Consider the following 11,273-nt stretch of genomic DNA (forward strand, 5'->3'; position numbering starts at 1 on the left):
TTCATTGATAAGAATACCTACTTACGTGATCATAAAATAATGCATTCATTAGCAGATTGACTCGCAAGCATAATCTTTTCCAATACACTTGCTGATAGCACTAAACTGGTGCTTTGCTGAGTCGTTCTAGATGGCTAATAGTCAGTGCTCCATAGACTCGTTGTTATCTCAATAGCAACGTAGCTCTTTTAACATCTCAGCATTGCTGACGTCAGCTAACAAAGTCCAATAGCGGCCGCTCGCAACTATACTCACCGAGTGGAGCCAGTTGATCGTGAGGCCTTTACTCAGTATGCCACTATGCGTCTATTTCAGTCTCATTGCGATCTTCAAGCAGCGCGCTTCGCTTGTCAATCAAATGATCGCACCCGCTTTTTGTACGCTGACGCGTGTTGCGCGCTCCACCGTCTCGCGTCTGCACAAAGTAATGCACCGCAACTTAAGCGCCTCGGTGACAGATGGCAAATATGTTTTGGTGCAATGCGATCGGGCGAGTGCTGCAGTTGGAAATGCATCAATGAAATTTCCCAGTGTTTGGCTACGTGACAATTGTTATTGTGAGCAATGTTACCATCAGAGTTCGAAATCACGTCGCATTAATTGGGATAATTTCGATACTGAAGTGGTGGCGCTCGATGTTAAGGTGAGCTACTTTGCTGCTTTAATTTGAATTCAATTAATTTCAATCGATTTCTTTTCACTAATTAGGTAGATTCAGTTGCTGAGCAAGTCACAATCAAGTGGAGCGATCAGCACATTTCTACATACGAGCTGAAGTGGTTAAGAGAGCGGGAATTTTGTGATGTTCGTAGACAAAAGTATTTAGACGAGTTTTATCGTCCAAAACCGAAACATTGGGCTGGTCAGCAATTTAGAGAAATTAGTGAAACTTTCAAATTCGAAGATGTGATGCAGACTGATGATGGTGAGTGAAAGTGGTTTTAGGGGAAGGAGGTGAGAAGTGGCTCTGTATTTACTATATGGTTTTGCTAAGAGCTGTAAAATGAGTTGGTGCGTCACTACCATTCGGAAGTGCGCAGGTTCGAAGCTCCGTGCATGAAACATCAAATAGTAGAAAAAGTTGTTTGCTAATAGCAGTCGCCCTTGGCAGGCAATGGCAACCCTGCGAGTGAGTTATATATATATATAATTGGCGCGTACTCCCTTTTTGGGTGTTTGGCCGAAGTCATCCTCCTATTTGTGGTGTGCGTCTTGATGTTGTCCCACAAATGGGGGAATTGCTGCCATGGAAAAGCTCCTCATAAAAACCATTTGCTTTTCGGAGTCGGCGCAAAACTGTAGGTCCTTCCATTTGTGAAACAACATAAAGACGCACGCCGCAAAAGAAGATGAAACTCGGCCCAACACCCAGAAATGAGGTAAAACTGTTAGTTAACTTGCATGCTTTTAGTTTAAAGTATTCATAAAAGGCTTGATTTTGATTGGTGTGGTTTTGAATGTAGGTTATATAATTCTTTAAATTTTTCTTGAAACCTGGATTTGAGTTTCTTTATCGATGCAAAAAAGAAAATTATTGATTTCTTAGTATTTTCTTTGTAAGGTTTTAGTTTAAATTTGAATTTTAAATTTTGTTTTGTTTGCCATTGACATTCATTGCCTCTTGAAAAAACGTTCTCACTCCCAAAGAATAGAAAGAATAGATTCATAGACTTTGGCGAAATCGATTTTTTCGGTGTTCTTTTAGCTCGAAATAAGCAAAATTTGTATTGGAGATGTTTCAAAATAACTTTTCGAATAATCAGCATCGAAGGCGTGTGTGGGGGTAATCGTTGCTTATTTGCCAGGGCTGTTTGAAAATGTGCGAACAAAGTCAAAGACGCAATACGCGTTGTGCAATTTGTTAGTTTTTTTGAGACATTTAGAAAGCTAACGTCGTTATTCCAAAATGAGTTCCGCCCAAAAATGAGAGGCCCAAAAACGCTACGTGCATCTGCAGAAAAATATTTGAAGAAGTCGCAGATATTCATAAATAAATAGGTGTCGAGGTTATACCAAAGTTAAACACGTTGACGACTTTTGCGGACGAGACCCAAAAAAAAAAACATTTCAACAAAAATTATCTCTCCAAAACAAGACCAGAAGATCATAAATTTGCTTGTGCTAAAGCCGAGTTTATCGTTGCCGAAGCTGAAGCAGTTTTGCAGAAGACCTCAAATTCCTAAGCATATTGAAAAAAAAACCGTTGCTCTCATTATCACTGGAAAAAACTTGTTTGGGCTAGGGTGAATTCAAAATGGAATTGGGAAAATGTAATATCCGCAAATGCATCTTCCTTTTGGGTGAATAGTTGCATACGTCGATCTTGGTGTACTGCTGATAAACGACAACTTCAACGAACTGTTTGTTAAGCACCCAATTAAGGTTCATGTTTGGATCTCCTTCTTCTTCTTGATTGATGGATTGGCGCGATAACGGTTTAAGTGATTTCTTTCTAGTTCTAACCGGTACCAGTTGGAAGCACCAACTGAAGCTAAGTTCTTCTCTACCTGATCTTTCCAACTCAGGGGAGGTCTTCCTCTTCCTCTGCTACCCCCAGCTGGTACCGCATCGATAACTTTCAGAGCCAGAGTTTTTGAATCCATTCGCACGATATGACCTAGCCAACTAGAAGCTGGATCTTTATTCGCTTCGCTATGTCTATGGCGCCGTAAAGCTCATACAGCTCATTGTATCATCGCCTGCGATACTCGTATGTCGTAACATGCAAAGATCCAAAAATCTACCGTAGTATCTTTATCTCAAACACTCCAAGGGGCACTTCATCGGAGGCTGCTTCTTCGAAAAAAAAGTTGTTCGTTTATTTGTGTTCTTCGCCAATTTGAATGCTGTTTGAATGAAAAAAAATTGCTAAAAAGCATTTTTACTGACGGCTGCGAAGCTTTCTGGAAGAATTAGCCAACTTTGGATTCTGCAAGAAGACAGCGATCCTAAGCATCGAATCCTAAGTTGCGTAGAGTGGAAACAGCAAAATGGGATTGAAATGGCCTTCACAGTTGCTTGATGCCAACGCTATTGGAAATGTATGAGCTTAACTCTTGCATAAACTCAAGAGAAAACAAATATGTACGGCCAAACAGTTATCAAGGCGAATTTGATTGATTTGAACATGATTACCTGCACAACTTGCTCAGAAATTAACGCAAAGTATTGTACGTTGATGTGAAGCCATTATAGCTAAAAGGGGTGACTACACATTTTGCTGAAGATATTCGTATAATAACGCAATTTTTTAGAATCGAATTGGTTAAATAGTTTCCAAAATAAGGCCGTCATACTTCCATTAGAAATACTTGCATTTCTTGGACTTAGCGAAGTTGCTTATCACTGAATATAAATGTTTAGAAATAAGACGGATAATTTTATATTTGGGAACCCGCCATTCTTTTTATTTTTTTGTTTTTGCTCCTTACGTCAAACTAAACGTTTTGTTAGAAAAAATGGACTCACCAACTTTTCTCGCGCAGAAAACCATAAATGAAATTGCCAAAATTTAGGGTACTTCTTCACTCTCTGATAAATAACTTTCTCAAACAGAAAAACAAAAAGTTTTTAATGAAACTCAATTTCAGTTCTCCGCCAGTGGCTCGAGGCTCTAGCCGTTCGTGGTGTTGCCATAATTGAGGATGCGCCGCTCGAAACGACTGTTGTCCGCCAATTAGCCGATCGCGTGGGTTTCATACGTCGCACCACATATGGGTAAGATATGCTTCGTTAGAAATAGAAATAATTCAAGAACATTTCCGTAAAAATTAATGCAAAATAAATAAATTTTCTCCATCAGTGAAGAATTTATTGTGCAAGCCAAACCAGGCGCTAAGAATTATGCCTACCTTTCGGATCCGCTGCCACTGCACACCGACCTGCCCTACTACGAATACAAGCCGAGCGTGAACATTTTGCATTGCCTGGTGCAGTCGAAATCAAAAGGCGGCAGTAACCTGCTGGTCGATGGCTTTCACATTGCTGATCGCTTGCGCACCGAACACCCAGCGGATTACCGCACCCTAACCGAGACGTTGGTTGATTGGAATGATATCGGTAGCGAAGATGGGCGGAGTTTTCACAATATCTGGCGAGCGCCAGTGATATGGTGAGTGGAAAGCACCAAGACAGCGTCTCAGAGTTGAATGTAAGCGGTGGAGAATTTCGTGGGATGTAGTGAGAAGTTGTGAATGAGGTCCCCGTAGTGACACTAAATCAATGCAGCTGCGGCAAAGGCGGCCTCAGTGGTGGCATTTAATTTATTTGCCTTGCAACCAAGGCGTCAATTCCCAAGGCAAACTTTAAGCGGCCAAAGAAAATCGAGTTTCTCAGCTACTTTCTCACCCTTGCATGTTGCCAGTCTTTGCCGCATTTGCATTGTGCGCTGCTGCCATGCATACAAACACATGTTGTTCGTAGTCGTTGCAAGGCGCCTGAGTGTATGCAACAAAAATCGATTTTCAATTTTATTTATAGCCTTTAACCTCGAGTCGCTCCATAACGTTTTGTACCTTTTTCTTGTTGCCGCCGCTGTCGCTTCATTTACAACTCATTTTCTACTTTTTTTGTTTTTTTTTTGTTTTTTTGTTTTTGAGTGCACTACTTCCTGCTCTTCGCCACCTCCTTGCATTTGCCCAGTTTTTCAGCATCCGCAATACATATCTTTTTTTCACTTCACTACTCTTTTCTACCCCCTTCTTTTCTTCTACTCATCTTTACAGTTTAGACAGTGACGGAAATTACACGCGTATAAATCACAGTGTTCCCCAGCGCGACAGTCATTTCTCCGTGCCTCTGCCCGCTGTCATACCCTGGTATCAGGCCTATGCCAAGTTTGTGCGTTTGGCGCGACGTGACGCTTTTGCATTTAAAACGAAACCGGGCGACGTTTTGACTTTCAATAATATTCGCCTGCTGCACGGCCGCACCGGGTACGATGACACCGAGCAGAATGTGCGGTACATTGTGGGCGCCTACCTCGACTGGGACATCATCTATTCGAGGCTGAGAGTGTTGAAAGGCGCACAGGCGGAGAGCATAAACGACGGCAATGCAGCAACAGCGGCGGCAAGAGGCGCAAAGGCATCAGCAACAACTATCAGTGGTTTATAGGAATCACTGCCGCTGGAGGCCTGACTGCTGGTTGCACAACTGCTATGCTTCATACATCGTTGGCGACAACAATTGGCGCTCTGCTGTTTGGGGATGTCAAGAGGCGGGCAACAACCTTCGCAGCAGCAACAGCAGCCACAGAAATAGGAGCAACAGCTGGTGTCGGTGGTTCAACGGGTTTGCGGTGCAATGTTTTCTATTAGAAATTTTTTGCCGACATTTCCTTCATTATTTTTCGATTCTTGCTTTCCTTTTTCTGCCTCTGATTCTGCATTTGCAGTTGTTTTTGTGTTTGCATGTCTTTTAGAATTTTATTGATTTTTAATAGAATAACGAACAGCAGGCGGCCGGAAGTTGTGGTGACGTTAAAGAGGATAATTTTCTTGCTTTCACACTCAGATTATAATCAAATTAAAGGATTAAGCAGAGTGATTGAATAGTACATTTGTTATTACCAGTAAATTATATTAAATTCAAATACCTTAAATCAAATAAACTGATACTCTTTTAAGCAATTAAGTGCATTTTGTTATTTCTGGCTTAGTTTTCTAGAATCTTTTTTATATAATTTATATTTTAAAGGCAAATATTTTATTGAATTTGTTTCAAGAAAATTCAAGTTCCAAGAAGCAACAGTTTATATATCTATACACTAAGACGTGTTAATTGAAGGTGGTGGCACTAGACCAACAACAATGTTTTGTAAGTTTGATTGTCAAAGCCAAGTATTGGCAAAGTAGTAAACAAAGAATGAATTCGTCTTGTTTCATTCTGGGCTGACAGCCACATGGACACGGCGAAAGAAAAAAGCAAATCAGCTGATTTACCCGTACCACCTTTAATAGATTCACCTTGCGGTACACCTACAAATTTAATAAAGTCATACATTTTTCACACATAATTTTGATAAATACAAATGGCGGCTATTGGATTTTGTTTGTTAGTTTGAAATCCAGTTGTCGGACCACCCGATACGGAGGATGGTTCTAAGACATCGGTTCAAAAATGTATGAAACTTCCGCATCGCAGACAAATACACCACACTCACTCATGCCGACGAGTTCGGCCATTTTGAATGTTCAGTTAATTGTTCACAGCGGCTTTGCTTGCACGTGTTTCGGCTCGTCTTCTATTTTTACTTATTCAAAAATGTGGATCAAAGAACCTGTATCAAATTTTGTGTGAAAAACGAAATTAAGTACGCGGATGCTTTCCGAATGTTGACTGTGTCATACGGGCAAGCTACTTTGGACCAAAGCAACGTTTATCGGTGGTACAAAATGTTCTCATAAGGCCGAGAAGATGTGAACGAGGAAAAGCGTGACGGACGCCCGATTACTTCAAGAACAGACGAAAAAATGTATGAAGTGAAGAAAATGGATAGGCCAATCCTCGAATCACCGCTAGAGAATTTGCTGAGGTCCTAAACATATCGATTGGCTCGTGCCATGCGATTTTTTCAATGATTTGGGCATGAGACGGGTCGCCGCAAAATTCGTACCAAAACGTCTCAATTTCGACCAAAAGCAGCATCGCATGAACATTGCTAATGAGATGTTCGGACTCTGTCCGCGACGACCCAAATTTGCTCCAGAGGGTCATAACTGGTTACGAATTGTGGGTTTATTGTTATGACGTGGAAGATGCATTCTACTGCTGCTGGAGATGCATTCTACGTATCTGGTGGCCAGACAAATGGATATCTAACACCAAATTGTATCGACGATGCCATCAAAAACTGAAGTAAGAGAACGCAAACGGGGATGGCTTGGCCATACCCACCGGAAAAGTGGCACTGAAATCAGCAGAAAAGTGTTAGACTGGAACCCCCAAGGACAGCGCCGAAGAGCCAGACCTAGGGGCTCTTTGGGACGCTGCATCAAAGAGGAATACATAGCCGTGAACAAAACAATGACCTGGCAGCAAGTGAAAAATATATCCGGAATCGCATAAAATGGAAAAATTTTAATTTGGACCTATGCTCCGCAACGGAGACTAAGGAATGATGATGATGATGTACAAGGTGTGTTCAAAAAGTATCGCGAAGTTTGTGTTTTTTCAAAACTTATTTATTTATTCATTAATATCTATTTTGCCACCTTCAAAGTAATCCCCATCGGATATAATGTACTTGTGCCAACGTTTTTTCAATCTTCGAAGCACTTCAAAAAATCATTTGTTTTTATCTTGTTCAGCTCCTCCTTCGATGCCGTCTTTATCTCGTGATTCTCCAGTTTGGAACAAGAAAAAGTCACAAGCGGCCAGATTTACACTTGAAGCCTCTGTACACTTTCCGTAGACAAACACCATTTACAGGTCGATCAACTTAGAGGTATCGAAATTTGAATTGAAATAAAACAATACAAATTCACATTCTTTGGACCATCTTTATTAATTTTGGCATTCATGATATTTATTTTTTAAAAATAATCCCTTTCACAAATGTTGGCCGCAACTGCACAGTGATTCAGCCATACGTAAACACCAGTTTTGAATGACTCGCTTGAAGGCTTCGGTTGGTATCTCGGGAATAACTTTGTGAATGTTGGCTTTCAATCTCTCAGTCGAAGTTGTTTATCCAGAAAGAACAAAGCATTTAGACTTGGCATACTTCCACAAATAAAAGTTCAAAGTGGTGATATCACACGAATTTGGTGGTCAATCCACTGGCCAAAGACAAGAGGTAACTTGCTCACCGAATCGATGGCGCAGTAAATCCACTGTTTCACGGGCTGTGTGTCAAGTAGTGCCGTCCGCAAACTTGTTGGAACCAAATGTTGTGAAGATCAGAAACTACAATTTTAAGCACCCATCATCAAAAGGTCGTTTATCATGTCGTTTGCCTTTCACTGACACATTGGCGCTAGTCTCTTCTTTGAAGAAATATGGGCCGACGATTCCTCCAGCCCATAGGTCGCACGAATCGGTCGTTATCAATGGATGCAATGGCTGTTCTTCAGTGGCCTTGGTTTGCTCTTCACCTCAAATACGGTAATTTTGTTTATTGAGGTAGCCATTAAAATCGCCCAAGTAGTGCTATAAGATAATCCAAGTTGTTGAGATCGAATCGTTGAATCGAGTTTTCTGGGTCTTCAACAAAACTCTCATTTACCTAAATATTCTCTTCACTTCGGGCTGTACGTGGTCTAATCGGTCGAGTATCATCCAGTAATGTAAAATAATTCTGAATTTGGGCGATGGTTTGCCGAATAGTGCGTTCGCTAGGACGGTTATGTACACCATAAGTTGGCCTGAGCGCGCGATGAACACTTTTCACAGTGCGTCGATTTTCGTAATACAATTCTACGATTTGTAAACGTTGTTGAGGCGTAAGTCTTTCCATGATGAAATGTCAATGAATACTTGATGTACCTTATAATTCACTTATAGGTGAAATGACAGTGTTGCGTTAAAATTGTAAAGAGAAATTTTCAAAGGATATTCTGAAGAAATTAAATGCGAGAATTTTCATTAACGTATTAGCTAAAAACCCTTGCATCCATAAAGAAGTTTGTTGAGCGATCTGCATCCGGTCCGGGTAAAAGGAAAACTTTTCAGATATTTGAACTTTCAAAAATAAAATCAATTGGTTTGTGGATCAAAAGGCCAAGAACTTACCTATTCCAAGAAATATGCTAAGGAAAAAAGCCGAGTTATTTCATGCCAAGATTCAGCAGACCTTGCTTCAGAGTGCTCCTGCGGATCATGCTAGGTCGCACTCCCAGCTTAGAGTGAGCCAAAATACCACCACTTCCATGCAGAGACAACTGCAAAGATCCAGCAGCAGATGTTGTAAGTATACACAGAAACTTAAAAATATACAAAATTTTATGTATTGCCTTGAACGAATATCAAAAGTTTTGCTTAATGAAATTTTAATGTATTTCCAAGTCGTAAAGTTGCCTGGTTTTGAGGGTAATTATGGCTAAAAATAACCAGGAGTGGGCAAGTGTTTGTGTGTATGCATGTAGATAGCGTATTTTAAGGTATGATTGCAGACATTTTATTGGTTTATGTGTGCGTGTATGCTTCAAACTGCGATTGCTCGTTTACGTTTGTTCTTGCTACAAAAATAGGCACGCCAAGTGTGCGGCATGCCACAAATATGCACATAAAACATAACATAATAGAAATCAGCACCCTCGTGACTCACAAACATGCCACGCGCTAACTCAAATCACTCGCAGTGTAATTACAATCAAATGAATAACTGTATTATTACCAGCAGTCCGCACATAGCCTAAGACTCGATAATACAATACTTTGCGCTGAACTGCAAAGAAAGTTCAAAGAACGGGTGAGAGGGTGCGCGAATGAGGAAGTACAAGTGGAATTATTTGCAGAAGAAGCAAAAAGTCTCAACATTGTTGGCAGCCAAATGCGGCAAAGTTTTCCAGCCAATTACATGCGAATCCCATAATCATTACACGTCGGGGGCACATAAAGTAGCTCCTGCACACAACGCAACTCACATACATACATCTATACACCCACACAAGCCCACCCACTTTCATTTATGCATGCAAATATATGTACATACATATACGTACAATACAAATATTCATGAATGTGTGTGTGCGTTTAAAAACTCTTCAAATTTCGTTTGAAAAAAAAAAAAATGAAGTAGCAGCGAAGCTTCTGAAAATCTTTCCTTAAGCACAAATTTACTTACTTTTTCGCATGCTTTCGTTGCTTTGATAATAAAATAAACTTTTAACGTGAAAAAAATGGGATTTAACAATTGGTAAGTCAAAGCGAAAATTGGCGGCAATAAAACGAAAGGAGGCGTACTAAATAAATGCGAAGCAAAAGCAAGGGCGCAAAAGATGACAATAAGTCTCTGTGTGGGTGTGACATAAAAATGCCGAAAAATATCATGAAAATAAAATGGCAATGAAAATGTAATAACAATGACACATTTTCCAACCAATTTGATAAGCAGCAACAGGAACAACAAACTGCAAACAACAAGAACAACAGCAAAGCAGCAGCTGCTGGTGGAAAATATGAAGAAATAAAATAAGCAGCATCATTCGTTAAATCTCCTTTGGAATGCCAATCAGCACCACCTCGCTGGCGTTTTCCCGTTGGGTGGAGTGCATTAATTTACGAGTCGTATTAAATTTTAAAAATTGCGCAATTTTTTTTCGTAATTTTTGTAGCGAAAATTCTTAGCATTTCTAGTGAGTGAGAAAATCAGAAAGTAAATGATTTAAATTCCGCAAGCCGACAAACACCTTTTCGATCTCTCAAAATCTTATGAAGCTCCGAGCCTATATATAAGGTGGCGCAAAATTAATCACTCTATCGATTGGTCTTTTAATTAGTTACACTTCGATTGGCGGACCCTGTAGATGCCTGTGAAACGTGCAATGCAACAGCGGCCGATATAAAAGTACTACAAATGTTCACTTATCGATGCCTTCGCAAAATCCTGAAAATCTGATGTACAAACACAGTCTCGAATGCTGATCTGTAGAGACCAACTCAACAAGGAGTATTTCCTTGAGATCTGCAGAAGAAAATGGGGTTGGATTGGTCACGTTGTCTACGAAGACAATATGATGTATTAACAAGAGTCGCTATTGAGCGGAATCCCCAAGGCAGCCGTAGACGAGGAAGGCCATCAAACTCTTGGAGACGATTGATGAATCTGGAAATGCACGTCGTGAATTTAACCCGAAATGAAGCTAGGAGACCGGCGTAGAACAGAACTAAATGCAAGGAATTAGTTGTGGCTCTTTGTTCTTCCCTGGAAATAATAGTAATAATGATAATAATCTGGTTTTCATGGTCTGTGAGAAATAATGTATTTTTAGATTATTAAATAAATAAGTAAACAAATAAAATTCTGAAAACTATGCTTTATTGTAAATATTTTAGCTGTAAAAATATTTTTTTTTGAATTGAAATTTCTTAGCCGTCGATGGACGAGCGAAAATGGAGAGTAAAATTTCAAGGCCATGCAACGTTTTGGGCATTTTCGTTCCGCGAGAGAGAAAAAATATGTAACGTAGAGGAAAAGGAGAGAGAGAGCTATCTATATATATAAAAATTAAGCCGAAAAAAAGTGTGCATTTGTCCGGGGCAATCTCAGCAACGCGTGTAAGGAAAACAATAAAATTTTATCACATTGTTGGTGTTGCTTTGGCAAAGGT

General features: G+C 40.1%; 1 protein-coding gene across 1 annotated transcript; it reads left to right on the top strand.

Annotated features, from left to right (window-relative positions):
• Positions 1-277: 277 nt before the first annotated feature.
• LOC128856368 (gamma-butyrobetaine dioxygenase) lies at positions 278-5,634 on the top strand. The gene is made up of 5 exons (XM_054091669.1): positions 278-643; positions 709-925; positions 3,591-3,717; positions 3,803-4,111; positions 4,725-5,634. The coding sequence occupies exons 1-5, from the start codon at positions 293-295 to the stop codon at positions 5,113-5,115; spliced, it is 1,395 nt and encodes a 464-aa protein (XP_053947644.1). The 5' UTR covers positions 278-292; the 3' UTR covers positions 5,116-5,634.
• Positions 5,635-11,273: the final 5,639 nt, after the last annotated feature.

The sequence above is a fragment of the Anastrepha ludens genome, chromosome 3, assembly GCF_028408465.1.
Source record: "Anastrepha ludens isolate Willacy chromosome 3, idAnaLude1.1, whole genome shotgun sequence".
NCBI lineage: Eukaryota > Metazoa > Arthropoda > Insecta > Diptera > Tephritidae > Anastrepha > Anastrepha ludens.

Excerpts from the sequence above, each read along its gene's own strand:
- LOC128856368 (XM_054091669.1), top strand. The coding sequence starts at position 293 with ATGCCACTATGCGTCTATTTCAGTCTCATTGCGATCTTCAAGCAGCGC. Across the intron at positions 926-3,590 it reads TGTGATGCAGACTGATGATG|TTCTCCGCCAGTGGCTCGAG; the intron begins GTGAGTGAAAGT and ends ACTCAATTTCAG. Across the intron at positions 3,718-3,802 it reads ATACGTCGCACCACATATGG|TGAAGAATTTATTGTGCAAG; the intron begins GTAAGATATGCT and ends TTTCTCCATCAG.